The 16,965-nt window shown below is 42.6% G+C and overlaps 1 protein-coding gene across 4 annotated transcripts in view; it reads left to right on the top strand.

The window, feature by feature from the left end:
* The first annotated feature begins 2,390 nt into the window (after window positions 1-2,390).
* LOC115361126 (voltage-dependent calcium channel subunit alpha-2/delta-4-like) overlaps window positions 2,391-16,965 on the top strand; it is a 78,088-nt gene continuing 63,513 nt past the window's right edge. For all 4 annotated transcript variants that reach the window (XM_030054426.1, XM_030054428.1, XM_030054427.1 and 1 more), the window contains exons 1-2: window positions 2,391-3,117; window positions 15,895-15,976. In XM_030054426.1, the coding sequence (XP_029910286.1) occupies window positions 2,990-3,117; window positions 15,895-15,976 (210 nt within the window). In that variant the 5' untranslated portion in view covers window positions 2,391-2,989. The remainder of the gene's footprint in view (window positions 3,118-15,894; window positions 15,977-16,965) is intronic.

Raw genomic sequence — 16,965 nt, forward strand, 5'->3', positions numbered from 1 at the left:
CATTAGTACATGATTCTTAGACACATTAGTTAACGGTTAGTTAACTGTTACTTAATGTTTATTACCTGTTACTTCATGTTTATTACCTGTTACTTCATGTTTATTATCTGTTACTTCATGTTTATTACCTGTTACTTCATGTTTATTACCTGTTACTTAATGTTTATTACCTGTTACTTCATGTTTATTACCTGTTACTTAATGTTTATTACCTGTTACTTCATGTTTATTACCTGTTACTTCATGTTTATTACCTGTTACTTCATGTTTATTATCTGTTACTTCATGTTTATTATCTGTTACTTAATGTTTTTTAGGCCTACTTGTTACTTCATGTTTATGACGGCATTAACTAACATTAATTGTTGTACTCTTATTGTAAAGTGTTACCGAATTTCAAAATAAAGTCCTGTGGGTTTGAACAAAGCTCTCCTGCACGGTGATGATGGACCTGCTGTTGGGAGCGTCATGTTTGAAGAGTTTGGTCGTTTTAAATCCCAGAATATTAACTCATCAGATTTTGTGATTGATTTTTTCATAACAGTTTCAGTATTTCATGCTCTCTCTCTCTCTCTCTCTCTCTCTCTCTCTCTATATATATATATATATATATATATATATACATACACACATACTGATGTGATGTATTTGGAGGGATGGTGTGTTTTCAGCCGGTCTGTGTCTGTTTGCATCATCTGGAAAAAAGCCTCTTGAATCTGTCCCAAGGCTCCAGACATCAGCTGACTGGAAATCTCAGATTTTCACCAAAATCTGAGATTTCAAACATCAGACTGTTTTTCTTTTTTTACAGCCACGACCACCGTGCTGCAGTTATGTGTTAATGCTAGAGTTTTTCTTTTTCTTTTTCTTCTTTTCTATTTTTTAACTTTCATTTAACTGTGTGCTGTACAGATAAACTCGCCTCACCTCGCTGGAGAGGAAGCTGATGTTTTTCCAGAAAAATTAAAATGAAAGATGAAAAATGAACCAAGCAGAGTTCAGAGTTTGAGGACTTCATGTGTGAGTTTCACATTTTGATGATGTCATGTCTCTACAGTTTGTAAACTGTATTCATATGTACAATATAAAACTCATTTTAAGTTTACAAACACACATTTACACATTTTACACCTCAGTCATGTGTTTCTTTGCAACTTCGTCAACTCCACCTGCTAATATACCACTTCACTGATTTTACTATTGTTTTTTATTGGTATTTATTTATTGATTACTTGATATTTTATCTCATTGTGTTGGTCCTGCTGCTGCTTCCTCTCAGGCATCAATGAAGTTTGATTTTCCTGTATTTTATCACACACTGACTGCTGTGAGTGTGTGTCAGAGCCAGTGTGTGTGTGTGTGTGTGTGTGTGTGTGTTTGCGTCAGCCCGGATGAGTTTCTCTGTGGCGGCTGTGATGCTGCGGGGAGCCGGGCTCTGATTGGTCGGCAGGCTGACAGCTCAGCCCTTTAATTGGGTTTTTAACGGATTAGATTTAAGTCTGCAGTGATCCTCCATACACACAGCAGACCTCCACCTGCAACTGGGTGTGTGTGTGTGTGTGTGTGTGTGTGTGTGTGTGTGTGTGTGTATGCAAAAAATACAGTTCAGTACAAGCATGTGTGTGTGTGTGTTGTTGTCTATGTGGAATTAACAAAAGTGTGATACTGGTGTGTAGTGTGTGTGTGTGTGTGTGTAATAATACAGATGCAGATATTTGTATGTGTGTGTATCATAATGAGGCTTTATGTGTGAGTGTGTGTTGTGTGTATGTGTGTGTGTATCATAATAAAGATAATGCAGCTCAGTGTGTGTGTGTGTGTGTGTGCATGCAAAAATGCACAAAAATGCACAGTATATGTGTTTGTGTGTGTCTCAGTGTGTGTGAGCAATTCAGTCAGTGTGTTCACTCTCTGTATAGGTGTGTGTGTGTGTGTATGTGTGTGTGTGTGTGTGTGTGTGTATACGACAGTCCCTTGTTTTGCCCTGTGCGGTCATTAGAGCGCGTGGGTGCGTGCAGTTTTGCAGTTCACTTTCTGTAAAGCCCTGTGTGTGTATGTGTGTGTATGTGTGTGTATGTGTGTGTGTGTGTGTGTGTGTGTGTGTGTGTGTGTGCCGGGGCGTCATGCGTCCCTCAGCCAAACCAAACCACAGGGGCTTTTTATTCCTGCAGCTCTGATTGGTTGGAGGAGAGTCTGTCTCCAGAAATCACTCTAATCCTCTTTAGATAAAACAGAGTCCCTCGTCCAATCCCTCCCTCCCTCCCTCTCTCTCTCTCTCTCTCTCTCTCTCCCTCTCTCTCTCTGTGTCTCTCTCGCTCTCTGTCTCTCTCTCTCAGAGTGGGAGGGGAGTTTTTTTTTTTTTTTTAATCCAACTGGATTACGTCGTAAATTGGGCGTCGGTGGAGGCGAGCGGCTGCAAAATCGGTGCTGCTGCAGGCTGCCTGCTCGCTCCCGAAATGTCTGCCGGGACGGAAAAGTGACCCAGTTGTTGCTGCTGCTGCCGGAGCAACGAGGAACCCGGAGGAGCCTGAGGGAACCCTGAGGAACCCTGAGGAACCCGGAGCAGAGCTGAATCTGGAGGGGAACCCGGCTGACGTGACGGATTCTCACCATCTTCTGCCCGCCTCCTCCTGGACTTTCTGTTTCTCCTGTTTGTGCTCAACTTGAGGTTTTTCTTCTTCTCGTTTCCCGGGGGTCTGAGAGAGGCTGCCGGCGGTCCACGGGCCGTCCCACGAGGATGAGGCGCTAACGAGGAGAGCGGCTGGAAAGATGCGGGCAGCAGGAAGTGTTCCTCAGGACGCGGCAGGGAGCGTTCAGGGTCGCACGTCCACGCCAGTCCACGTCCTCCTCTGGCTTTAGCCACCATGAGAAAACCTTTTGTGTTGGGATCCTCTTGAATCTCCTGCAGCTGAAGCTTTTGCTCAGTTGAAGCGACATTTAAAAAAAAAAAAAAAAAACATTTTAAAAAGAAAGGAGCTGTGTGGGTCTGATGTGTGGACTCGGGGTCGGAGGCAGGATGGAGGGCAGGGCTTCAGGCGCGAGGGCGGCCCTGTGGATTCTGGGACTGTCCTGGCTGTGGATGGCGGCGCAGGCTCAGATGAAGATCCCACCGGAGACGTAAGTGTCACCTAAACTGTCTTCCTCTCCTCCCACCTCCTTCTCTCCTCTTTCTGATTTTCTAGTCGAGTTTTCTGACGAGACCGACGCTACAAAAGCAGGTTTTACTTTGAGGATTTGCTCCCTTGTTCTTCTTCTCCTTCACTAGAACATCATCAGCATTAGACCACATGTGTGACACAGGCTGTTTACTGTAATCTCTGCAGAACGTTCCTCTGCTCTCCTCCCAGAGCGAGCAGTGGGCTTTCAGAGCTGCCACATCACTCCTCCTCCCTTTCCTCCATTCATTCCACTACGATATGAACATGAACTTTCAGAGCCTTCACACTTTCTTCACTCCAGTTTTCCATCAGCCCAATAAAGTCCTCCACATGAGTTTTCCTAAAAGCAGCAGCACTGTTGGCTTTTCAGGACGTTTTCACACTGAAACGCTCCCTCCTCCTCCTCCTCCTCCTCCTCCTCCTCCTCCTCCGCCAGGGAAAATAGTCCCTAAGTGGGGAAACCTTTTGCTTTCCACAGCCAATCATCAGCTGTGTGGTTTCTGGATATTGAGGACCTCCTGCACCTTCTGTCCAGGTTGCTGTTGTGGTTTTTTGAAGTGTTGTGGGTCACAGTAACTTCTTCAGAAGGGTCCCACATATAACACATCACATCACACTGAGAACACGTTTTTTTTTTTTTTTTTTTTTTTTACAAAGAGTCGCCGTTACTGAAGACGAGTTAGTAAGAGAGAGAGAGAGAGAGAGAGAGAGAGTAAAAAATCTGTACCAAAAAAAACCATCATATTGTAGCTGGAGGAGGAGGGATGCTCTGAAAGAGAAATATCAAAGTGGGTCAGTTTTGTTCATCGTGGCTGTGTGGAAGTTTGAAGCCGACAGAGTTTCATTTTGTAAAGGGACATTTCCTGTCGTGTTTTTGATTCAGGTTTAGTCACAGGAGCAGGACGGACGCAGCGCTGCACAAAAACATGAGAGAAAAGGGCGTGTCCTCGTTTGTTCTGTACGTCTGACGCTCGAAGCGTCTCAGATCCTACAGACACCGAGTGAGGAGCTTCTCTCACTGTTTGGTTCAGCTTCCAGACAAACACACCAACTTGTCTGCAGCCTGATGAAACACCGAGCCTGTTCGCCCTTTCCTTTCCTTTCCTTTCCTTTCCTTTCCTTTCCTTTCCTTTCCTTCCTTTCCTTTCCTTTCCTTTCCTTTCCTTTCCTTTCCTTTCCTTCCTTTCCTTTCCTTTCCTTTCCTTTCCTTGATTAAAAATCCTTCACAGTCCCAACACTGCAGCAGCTTGTAATCATGAGGCCTTTGATTGAAATCCCTGAACCAGCTGAGACGCATCAAATTTTGTGGCTCCCAGATGCCCTTAAGCAAGGCACTGAACCCCCAGCACTGAGAGCTGACCTCTGTGTGTGTGTGTGTGTGTGTGTGTGTGTGTGTGTGTGTGTGTGTGTGTGTGAGTGAGTGAGTGAGTGCATGAGAGTGAACTTTGAGCGCACTCAGTCTGCTCCTCTGGATGAACTAGGCTTAAAATAAAAAATTAAAAAAAAAAAAAAAAGTCACATGATGGACTGGGTTTCCTAAATCTCATGAGGGAATATCTGTGCTCAGTATTTCCCACACGGCCGCTGAAATCTGTTCCCGACACACAGAGGAGACTTCCTGCTTCTACGATGAGCCAAGGAGGACCGGATGTGACTCTTAAAATGTGGTGTCGGTCCTTCAGGCGTTCAGGAGAGATCATGTGTGGGGATGCTCTGTAACACAGTGGTCATTAAACACATCACTGCAGGGGGACGGCGGTCTGTGAGGTCATTAAACACATCACTGCAGGGGGACGGCGGTCTGTGAGGTCATTGAACGCATCACTGCAGGAGGACGGTGAATTTTTTCCTCTACTATTATCAGTTTTTAAAATTTCTTCTTCATGTCTCGCTCGTGGTCCGGTCTCTGTTGAACCACCATGATTCCCGGTGATGCTGCTCCGTTTCGTCCGGCACAAATATGGACGAAATGAATGCACAGACTGAAGGCTCCGTCTGTGTGCATATCCAGATTTAACTCTGAGCATAAATGAGCCTGAAGAGGGCAGGAACAAACAGCCTGTGTGACTGTACGGGTTGGAGGGCTTGTTGAGCGAGAGGTCGCTGAAAACTTCCAATAAAATTGTCAAAATTGTCAAAAACGTCATTACCCAGCAATCCTGAGGCCAGGAAATCAGTTTGTGATGTTTTGAATGAATGAATGAATGAATGAATGAAGAATTTTATTTTCAAACAAGTATACAACAAAAAATATATATATAATATGTATATGTGTACGTTTTCCATATATAAATACAAAAGATAAACAAAAGGACAACAAAAAGAGAAACAGATAAACAACATAGTGTATCCTGTTTGAAAAAGGAGTAGGAAGAAGTATGCACTTTTTTATATCTACCCCTTTCTAACTATTCATCATAATTGATGTAATGAATCAAACGGAGGAAAGAAAAGCTGTAGTGTTGGTGTGTCCAGCTGTCAGTGTGTCAGTGTGTCAGTGTGTCTGCTCAGTCCAACTCCCCAGGTCCTTTCCTTCGTCTTTATCCAAACCAACTGGAAACATGAAGCAGCCACACTGCAAAAACTCAAAATCTTACCAAGATTATTTGTCTTATTTCAAGTCAAAAATGTCTTATTTCTAGTCAAAATATCTCATTACACTTAAAATAAGACATGATCACCTCAGAAGTAAATTGTTTTTAGACAATTGTCTCTTGTTTCAAGTGAAAATTTGCTTGAATTTTCATTGGCAAAATTTGTTTCTTGTTTCTAGCTAATTTTCACTTATTTCAAGTGAATTTTCACTTTTTCCACTGGCAAATTTTGCCAATGAAACAAGCAAATTTTCACTTGTTTCAAGCAAATTTTCACTTGAAACAAGAGAAAATTGTCTAAAAACAAGTGACTTCTGAAGTGATCATGTCTTATTTTAAGTGTGATGAGATATTTTGACTAGAAATAAGACATTTTGACTTGAAATAAGACAAATAATCTTGGTAAGATTTTGCGTTTTTGCAGTGCAGACGCTGACGGTTTATGAGGCGGGCCGGGGCTGCAGTGTCAGAGCAGTCAGACACAGAGAAGTGAAACTCATTCATTTGTCTGAAATCATGGCAGATTATCGGTGCAGCCGCCGTGCCAGCAGAGCCGCAGTCCTTCCCCCGGGGCCGGGTATTTCAGCGCCGCCTGTAAGCTTCCTGTAAGCACACAGTCCCACCTACGTGACCATCTGTGGCTCCCTGGGCTCGCTGGCCACCGGCCCTCCCCAATCGGCCCGGCCAGTCTCAGCCTGACCCACATTCGGCACCCGAACGCCACACGCCCGCTGAGCCCAACACACCGCAGCACCTGGCACGCAGAAACACACCTCAACTCGCTTGACCTGCAGTTTCATCACACAATTCATCACACACATCGTCCTGAACGGTGTCAGACTGACGGCAGATTAGATGTTCACAGGCATTTCAGCATTTTGACCCCTCAAACTCTGATTTTACCTTAAATTACCCCTTAAGTAGCTTCAGAATTAGAAAAAAAAACATGTTTCCCTGCAGCAGCTCCATCAGTCTGACACTGAGGGAAATATTCAGAGCCAACACGCTGCTGTTTCATGGCTGCAGAATCACATCGAACAGAACAGATCTGCGTGTCTGGTGCTTCATGTCAGACACTTTTCCCTGGAATTCAGCAGCTCATGTTTGGGATCTTTGGAAACCTCAGGATCTCTGCTAGAATTTTAAAAAAAGTTCTGCGGGTTTGAAGAAAGCTCGGCCGCGATGTGATGACAAACGCGGCTGCAGAGCTCACAGAGGACAGGGAACATAAGACGTATGATTTATGAAGCAGCTCGGGGTTGAGCGCCTTTACCTCAAAATCACGTTGATACTAGTTTCTGAGAGAAAACATGCATTTACATCACCAAACAATTAAAAAGTAGAATACATTTGTTAAAAAAGCAGTGGTAAACACTGGTTTTCAATGGGCCAGAAAGCATAAAATAGAAAAGTTTAGAGACTGTGAAGACAAAAACACACACACACACGGCCTCAGTGTGGCAGATAAACTAAACTTTGTACGTGTTTTTTGCTTGTATTGAATTAAAGCTCCACTGACAGCAAAGGAATTAGTTATATTACGTATTGCACCATTTCCCTCTTTTTGATTTCTTGCACTCTTTTATTTCCTGAGACTGTCCAGGGATTTGAACCAGCAATCTTCAGATCACAGGCTGGCCTCTCTAACCTCTTTATTTGATTTTTTTTTTTAATTTATTATTTATTATTGATTCTCTAAGTGCTTCATTTGATTTATAATGCATTTTGTTCATAATGGTGGCTCTCTGTGACCTGTGACCCCTGACCTTTCGGTGTTGCTATGTGGCGTTTGGGAGTAAAACATCCCAACCGGCTCCAGAGCCGAGGCGGGCGGATATCAGATCGCTGAAGGATCATATGATTAGATTTCAGCCGTGATCCGGATCTGGGATTTCTGCCAATAGATGATTTTTTTTTTTTTTTTAAAGCTATAACTCTTTTGCTGCGTTCATGGGCTGGTGGGAAAGTCCGACATGTGAGAGTTGTGATGTCAGCTGTGAAAGAGCAGTGCACTCACAAGCTGTTTTACAGGGAAATGAAACCTGGAGGACAAGAAGTGGTTAGTCTTATAAGATTTACAGTTCACAGCTCAGTTCTTGGGTTTTTGGCTTTGAGAAAATAGATTAGTGGGCAGAGTTTGATATTGTATTGAAATCGCAGTTTGGTGTAAAATAGCAGATAAAACGTTTTTGTTGTTTGACTGTGGTGATGTTAAAGATGGGACAGGGTGGTGTTTCATGTCGAAGCGAGCGTGTTGCCTTCAAGTAACTTTCATGTTGAAATGTTGAGAATACAGCTTCTTATACGTGTAAATAAACCAAACCAAACCACTAATAATGATAAGTATTATGATTATTATGATATACTTTATTTCTATCACTCTATTACAAAGTTATAAAGTGCTCTGCAACAAAATGAAGTACACAGGAAGGCAGCATTACTCTGTGGGCTGTTTAAGAGGCAGCGCTGCAGCCTGATATGGCAGCTTTCCTAAAAAGCAGCGGTGCATTTTGAGCATTTTGAGCATTTTGTAATGTGTTTGCCGTCTTTTGCAGTGAAACTGCAGGAGCGAGGGAAATGACACAAGCAGCTGCTATTTTTGTTTTGTATTTTTTTTTATCTATGAAAACCATAACACAACTTGTTCCAGTGAATATAAAACAGCACCGCTGAGTGTCCTACGTAACCTTAATAATAATAATTTTACCTTATAACCTTAATAACCTGCAGTAGCATACCTTACACATCACTGGATTTACCCACACACACACACACACACACACACACACACACACACACACACACACACACAACAAGCTGCGTCACATCCTGTAGCTGTGCTGGTTGTTATACAGATATTATTAATCTGAGCTAATTCTCCAGATACAGCCAGATGTTGCTGATGGCAGATTTGTGTCACAACTGTAAAATTTCTGTTTTCATCGATGTCCCTGCCTCTGATAAACCTGATAAACAGTGTGCGTGTGTGCGTGCGTGCGTGTGTATGTGTGTGTGTGTGTGTGCTGGATGTTTGCATCATGTCCGTCCTGTGTAAAAACCAAATCAGATCTGGTGCCGCTCTCAGTGAACCACCAGAGTCTGGGACGGGATTAAAACCCACAGCAGATGGACCAATAAAACTACTTTCTCAACACATGCTGAGTAAACACACACACACGCATATTCAGCACTGTGTGTGTGTGTGTGTGAGAGAGAGAGAGAGAGAGAGTAATAATAGGGAACCCTCAGCTGATCTCATGGTGTCTTAATCCTGTGAGCTCCCCACACCGCCTGCCTCTCGCCCCGCAGCCCGACGCCCCGCAGCCCCTCGCCCCTCGTCCAGTCACCCCGCAACCTCTCGCTCTGCAGCCCCGCAGCCCGCCAACTCAAAACCAGCCCAAAACCCAAAGCCCAACCGGGAATAAAAAGGGCCCAAAAATCAGCCCAATACCAGAACTCAAAATATGCCCATAAAAATCCATATATGTTGCTTTTAAAGTCCAACAGCATTGCTATAATTGCAAAATGCACTATAATATCTATAAAATAACATCATAAACATTATATTAGAGGCAATTTCCCAGGCAAAGGCAATTGAAAATCATTTCAGCTCACCTGTTAAACTGCTGGCTGTCTCCAACATAAAAAAGAACGGGAAAAAACTCCATGAACTTGAACTATTTACAGCGCTGTCCAGTTTCTTTTTAGACATGTTGAGATCCCTCGCCCTGGTCCCTGTCATACAGAACTGTATTGAACAAGGCCAGCATCTCTCTGCTGGGCTCAAACTCGTGGCAGCAGATTTCATTAGTCATTCAAAATATGAATCTTTATTCATAGGCATTATTCATCATCTGTATGCCCAAGCCCAACCCGCGGACAAAATTTGTTACCCGCGGCAACACTTAAAAAGTAGCCCAATTTGTCCCGTCTCCCCGCAGCCCGTCTCCCTGCAGCCCGTCTCCCCGCAGCCCGTCTCCCCACAGCCCGTCTCCCCGCAGCCCGTCGCCGGCCCCTCACCTGGTGTTTTATATTTCTGTAAATGACGAGGTGAAACCCTGTGTGTCATGCCGGAGGGTAAACCGAGCTGGAGCCGCTGCATCAGGATGAACTTCAGCCAGATAACATCAGTGAATGTTAGCTCACGTTTCCTAACCTGAACCACGACCTCTTCCTAGTTAAAGTCCTTTTGGCTGCTAACAAAGCACACACAAGTGGATAAAGAGGCTAACAAGCAAATGATAGCTACCTAATATTAGCGAATGTTAGCTAACACCTTGTAACCTTAACCACGACCTTTTTTTTTTTTTATCTTAACGAAATAGTTTTGGCGGCTAACAAACCAACCACATCGGCTAAAGTAGCTAACAAGCTAATGATAGCTACTAGCTGAGTTCTGATCCACAGTGTACTGTGACAGAGCTCCTACTCCCTGCATAGGGAACGTCGGCTTAGGGAACTTCACTTCACAAATTTACTCCAATCAGAACACCCTGCAACGTCACAGCTGTTTCCAGCCGAGTTTCCAAAACACACCCCGGTGAAACGTCTTGTGAAATGTTATTTAACCGCTGTCATTTGCAAGATGTGCGGTGTCATTCCTAAATAACCGTCACGTCTCGTGCACCCCGTTGTTGTCAGTATAATCAACTTAGCGTAACAAGCAAAAACTTATAAATAAATGTGATTTCATTGCAAGATGTACGGTGTCATTCCTGAAGAGATTCGCATCACATCATTTACAGATTATGTCAGATTACATGTTGATCACTGACAGATTATTTTAAAATCCTTAATAATGACGGTGGTGAGAGAAATAACGCGTCTCGAGCCGCCTCATCGCCATGACAACAGGCAGCATATGTCGTTCAAAGCGAGGCGGTTCAGTTAACCGTTGGTTCGACTCGCCGGCGCGCAATGACTGATGGGTAATATCCGTTGGCGAACTGGGCGAAGTGAGGAGCCGTTGTTCACTTGTTCCCTGCACAGTTCACAGGACCCTTCAAACTGCTCCCTGTGGTTTGGAATCACTGAACATGGCGGCTACACCCTGTGTAGTCCACTGCTCAGGGAGCTACAGGGCCATCGGAACGCACCTACAGAATATTAGCATATGTTAGCTAACTGTAACCTTAACCATGACCTTTTCCTAATGAAATCATTTTGGTGCATAATGAAACTAGCAGTGCACATGAAAGTGACTAAAGTAGCTCACAAGTTAACGTTAACTAGCCACTAGTAGCTAATGTGTCATGACTTTAACCAAAACCTTTGCCTGACCGTAAGATCGTTATAGTGGCTAACGAAGCTAACGGAAAGTGGCTGACAGGATAATGCTAGCTAACCTCATATTAGAAAATGTTAGTTAATGTTTTGTAACCTTAACTATGACCTTTGCTTCACCTTAACAAAATAGTTTTTTGGCTAATGAACTGAATGAAGCTAATACAAGTGTCTAGTGTAGCTAATGAGCTCACTTTAGAAAGATAATATCAGCAAATGTTAATGTTTCATAAGTTTCACCCTAACCTTTTCCTAACCTTCACAGAATAGTTTTGGTGGCTAACAAAGCAAACAAAAGTGAATTTGTTAGTTTGTAGAGACAAAAAATGGCAGCATTTTATTCTGGTGACTGCACACACACATTTTCCCACTATCTCTATTTTTCTTTAGTCTTTCATCTTGCAGACTTTGATATCTAAATTCATACTTTCACATGTTTTCTGCTGATAGTTTTTCCACAGAGTCTGGTTTGTACACAAAGAACTTGTCATTTCTGTTTTCAATTTAAAGTTGCCCCGTAGTTTGCCAACGTTTGTGGGAGAGAACTCAAGCAACGTGCGGAACAGCTGGCACCAGTTTTTACTGACATTTTTAGATCTTCTTTTAACAGTCATAGGATACCAAACATTTGGAAGGCATCCATAATTGTACCCGTCCCCAAATCTCTGAGACCTTCTGGCCCTAAAGAGTTTAGACCTGTTGCTCTTACATCACTGGTTATGAAGTGTTTCGAACGCCTCGTGAAGAGACACATTATCTCCCAAACACAGCATCTTACTGACCCCCTGCAATTCACCTATCCAGCCTCTAGGGGGGTGGAAGATGCTGTACTGACTCTGTTGCACGTTACACTCACATCTTGAGAAGCCAAAGACACATGCAAAGATTCTGTTTGTTGACTTTTCTTCTGTATTTAACACAATTCTACCCAGTATTTTAGCACATAAATTGGAGACAGAATTTTCACTCCCATCAAACCTGATTTTATGGATTGTGGATTTTCTCAGTAGTAGAACACAGCAGGTCAGAATAGGAAAATCACTCTCACATAAACTCATCACTTCCACAGGCTCTCCACAGGGTTGTGTTTTATCTCCACTGTTATTTATTTTGTACACAAACTCATGCACAAGCACTTTCCCAAACAGGCGCTTTATAAAGTATGCTGATGACACAGCATTGGTGAGCCTCCTCCGGGATGGAGAGGAGGAGCATGGCCCCGTCTTGGACTTTTTCTTTAAATGGTGTGAGGGTGTGAACCTCATCCTCAACACCTCAAAAACAAAGGAGATGGCTGTCGATTTCAGGAAGTGCAGCTCGTCTCAGCCCACCCTCATAAATGGAGAACCGATCCAGTCCGTTACGGAGTACAAATACCTCGGGGTTGTGCTTGACCACAAACTCAAGTGGGACTGCTGGTCTGACTGCCTGTGTGCAAAAGTGCAACAAAGAATGTACTTCTTAAAGAAACTTTTATCATTTAATGTGAACCCCGAAATACTCCACATGTTTTATTGTGCTTTTATTGAAAGTGTCTTGTACTTCTGTATTATCTGCTGGTGTGGAAATGCTTCTGAGGCCCAGAAAAATGCTACAAGGACGATTGTAACAACAGCCAGTAAACTTTGAGGTACATCTCTTCCAAGCCTCGATGGCACTTATAAAGACCGCGTTTTGAGGAAGGCAAATTCAATCATGAGTGATGACAGACATCCACTTGCAAACTGTTTCAATCTTCTGCCATCTGCACGACGCTACTGCGCCCCCCTGTTCACGAAAAACCGGTCCAAACACTCGTTTATTCCACAAGCCATCAGATTCTTAAACACAACCAAGTAACAGGGGGTCCAGCTGCTCTGGCCCAAGTGTTTCTATTTGAGGACACTTGTGTTTACAAACACTATTCATTTTTCCTTTTCCTTATGAATAGCTGGTGTGCTTGTATGACTGTGGATGTGTTCAGTTGTTGTTTTATGTAATGTTGTGAGAATCTCTCTGCTGCAAATCAAATTTCCCCAAGGGGACAAATAAATGCATAATAATTGCAGCGTTTCTTAAAACATCAGTATCTTGCCGTCTTGATGGTACAAAGCCTGTGAGCCAGTCTGTTAGCCTCTGTCTCACACAGTGTTATCATGAAGACTACATTTCCCATAAACCCCGTTGCCTCCTGTCAGTGCCTGTAGTAGTGTCTGTGGTGCAGTGATAGCTGGTGGGTTTCCTAGCAATCAGCCAAAAGTTAGCTTTGAGTGGAAAGATCCCTGTTGTTGAATGGGGAACGTCCCGAAACAGGAAGTTGTGCCATGTTGGTATCAAATGGATTCTGGGTAATGTAGTGCAGTAAACAGAAATATGTTTCATTCTAAGTTTTACTGGTTAAACTCCACCATATCAGGCCAAATAATAAATATCTCTGTGCTCTGTGGGATATTCGAGCTCACAGGTCCTAGTGAAGTGAAGGTGCTGATGGCTGTGGTGTGAGCAGGTGAGCTGGTGAGCAGGTGAGCAGGTGAGCTGGTGAGCAGGTGAGCTGGTGAGCAGGTAGCGGGTGCCGTGCAGAGCGACACCTGGAGCTGCGTGACCCAGATCACCGAGGAACAGATTATCCCCGTTGCTCCCATCTCTGTCATAGCGACTCAGTTTTTATGACACTTTCCTGGCACAGCTGAAGCTCAGCGGGGGGTCAGAGCTCTGTGGCTGGAGGCCGGCTCACTCAGCTCGTTGTTGATACAGAAACAAGGAGAGGAGATGATTTACAACAGATTTAGCCACCACCTGCAGGCCTACTACTACCTGTACTGACACTAGTACTGCAACTGCTACTATTACTAATACTATTACTAATACTGCCACTACTCAGAGCTGCAGAGCTGAGACTCAGGACTCAAGCTGGGAAAATAAAAACTTGTGACTTTACTTGAGACTTTGGAAGCAAAGACTTGACAAGACTCAAGAAGCTATTGATAATTATCATAATTACTATTCTTACTATGACTGTTTGGTACTATCACTATTATTAGTAGTAGTAGTAGTGTTGTTATTATCATTGCTATCAGTACTAGTTTTGATTTTGATTTGATTTGAAAAGTTTATTTTGAACAACAATAAAACAAAGCAACATGAATAACAACAGACAATGAAGTTATGTTCAAAAAGGAGTGGGAAGAAGTCGAAACTTATGTAATCCCACCCCCTGTACTAGTACCTTTACAAGTACCTGATGGACTTATCCTGCTTCTTAAATATTACTACTATCAATAACCATTATGTAATAATAATAATAATAATACAATAACAATAGCAATAATAATAATAATAATAATGAGAATACAATATTAGCAATAGTAATAACTACGATCATAATTTCTAATTAATATACACCAGTTAATATATTTACATTTATATTAAAGGACAAGGACAAAGGTACTCAACAATAACAACACACAACATAAAAGAAAAGAATCCAATAACAATGAACAGATTTAAGTATAGCAACAATAAATAAAGAATAATTAACAATACAGTGTCCTGTGCTCACCCAGTGACTATCACACGTTGTTATACTTGTTGTTGCAACCACTTTTAGTATTGTTCAGCAGTATTCTCATCACTGCTAGTATCACCACTAGTATCACTGTACAGCCCCATGTTGAACTTGCATCGTTCTGCAGCGTACTCCTCCTTTCTCTCTCTCTCTCTCTCTCTCTCTCTCACAACCCCTCCGGTTGAGGCAGATGGCCGCCCACCCAGAGTCGGGTTGTTCTCGAGGTTTTTCTGTTTAAAGGGTTTGTTCCTCGCTGCTGTCGCCCTGTGCTGCTCATGGGAGAGGTTTTGGTTCATGGATTTGGTCGATATCTGTTGGGTTTCTGTAAAGCGCCTTGAGATACCTTCTGTCATGATTTGATGCTGTACAAATAAAATTGAAGCGAATGGATTAATTTAAAAAGATGTTAGTTGTTAAAGGTATTGAGCTGTTTGCAAGATAACGTCGGCATAACCGCTGAGATTTATAACTAATGATGTGTTTTCCCCACCAGCGACTGCTGGCTGACACGTGTGACACACCTTCCTCTGAGGCTGCTGCCTTCACTGACCTTTTATGAAAGTCGGGCCTTCCATTTTTTTACATTATGCTGCCAAGAAGAAGAATTTTCCTCCGCAGGTGTACCGAGGAACAGAGTCCGTTTTCTGGACTCGACAACATAAACGCTATGTTGTTTAACTTTTAGTTGAGTTTTATTCATGTTCCAGACAGCGAGGCTTCCATGACCGGGGTCCTGAGCCTGCGGTGGGTCCCGGCGTGGAGGCGGCTGCATTCTTTCCTCAATGCTAAATCATACAATACAATGCAATGCTAGCATGATTTTTTTCATTATTGATTGGCTATTATCTGGGGAAGAAAACAGTTTATAGAAATAAGAACATGAGTGATTATCTGTCTTTTTTGCAAATGAACTTTTCAATTATTGGAGGATTGTCAGGGTTCATCCTAATGATGGGTATAAGCACGTTGAAACCTAAATATCTGCTTTTTTCATGACTTTATTTCACTGACAAAACAGTTTTAGGGTCTTGGGCTAAATATTGTGCCCATGTGAGCGTCTCAGCATTAAACACTTTGGTACAATATCTGACAACTGTACACTCCAAGCTGTTTTATGAACCTGAGGACTTACTTTGCTTTTTGCTGCCTTTGTGTTGCACTGTGTAACGTGGATTGTGTGTGCTCTATTATAAAGATTATTATTTTTACTGTGCTAGTGCTCCAGTCTGAGTTTCGCTGCAGATAATCCAGGCGCTGTGACGCTGACCCCGGCTCTGTGTGTGTGTGTGTGTGTGTGTGTGTGTGTGTGTTTCAGGGTGCAGCAGTGGGCCTCTGTGCTGTCGGTTCAGCTGCGACAGGTGACGGCCAGATACTCCGGCTCTCTGCTGCTGCAGAAGGTAAATGAAGTCAAATCCACTTACGCAGATCTGCAGAGAGTTAAAGGGAAAATCCACTCAGATGCTGTTATGTTGTGAGATCTCGCTCTGCGTCATTTCAGGAGTTATAATGTAATCAGGTGGTGTCATTTATTCATTCACCCATTTATTTATTTTTTTTTTTTGGTCTTTAACCCACCTCTTCTACTTCTACTGCAGCCCATGATTCACTACGTTGCCCAGAATGCCTTTCAGCAGTCTCCACAGAAGAAGCATGAATGTAGAAATTACAGTAAAATCTGTCAAATAGCAACAGAAAATCCTAAATAGTGTATCACGGTAGTAGACACATTAAATTACCCTAAACCAAGAAACACTATATCACTTTAATTAACATGTAAAAAAAAACACAATTTTACAGTGCGAATAAACATTTTGGGTAAAATTAATGGGAAAATACCATAATTTCAAAAGCATGTAACAACCCTAAACTTAACAGTGTTATTACAGATTTCCCTCGTGTGTACATTTAAATTTACAATGTAAAACCTCTCACAATCAGCAAAAACATACCTTAAACCATGAATATATACCATAATCTAGAAGACAGAGTAGTTGTGCGCACATCCAATCCTGTTTTAGGACAGGCGCCGGATGATCAGAAGATCCAAACAGAAAAACAGAAAAAAAAAAACAAAAACTATAGTTGGCTGAGGAAGACGGTTTGGGTCGAAACGTTGTTTTTTTAGTCAGTAAAGTTAATTGGGAGCTCCAGTTCAGTGTGCGGATCTTCCTCTTTTTTTCTCTATACTGTATACCATAATCTAACATAAACTGGTTTATTTTACAGGTGTTATTTTAAAAGAAAGTCACTGTAAACAGGTTTTTGTCATAATAATAAAGTAAGTGAGGTATGTTGTTGTCAGAGCAGATAGATAGATAGATAGATAGATAGATACTTTATTCATCCCGAAGGAAATTCGCAGTTTTTCACCAGTATCCACAGATTA

Source organism: Myripristis murdjan, chromosome 6 (genome assembly GCF_902150065.1).
Source record: "Myripristis murdjan chromosome 6, fMyrMur1.1, whole genome shotgun sequence".
Taxonomy (NCBI): Eukaryota; Metazoa; Chordata; class Actinopteri; order Holocentriformes; family Holocentridae; genus Myripristis; species Myripristis murdjan.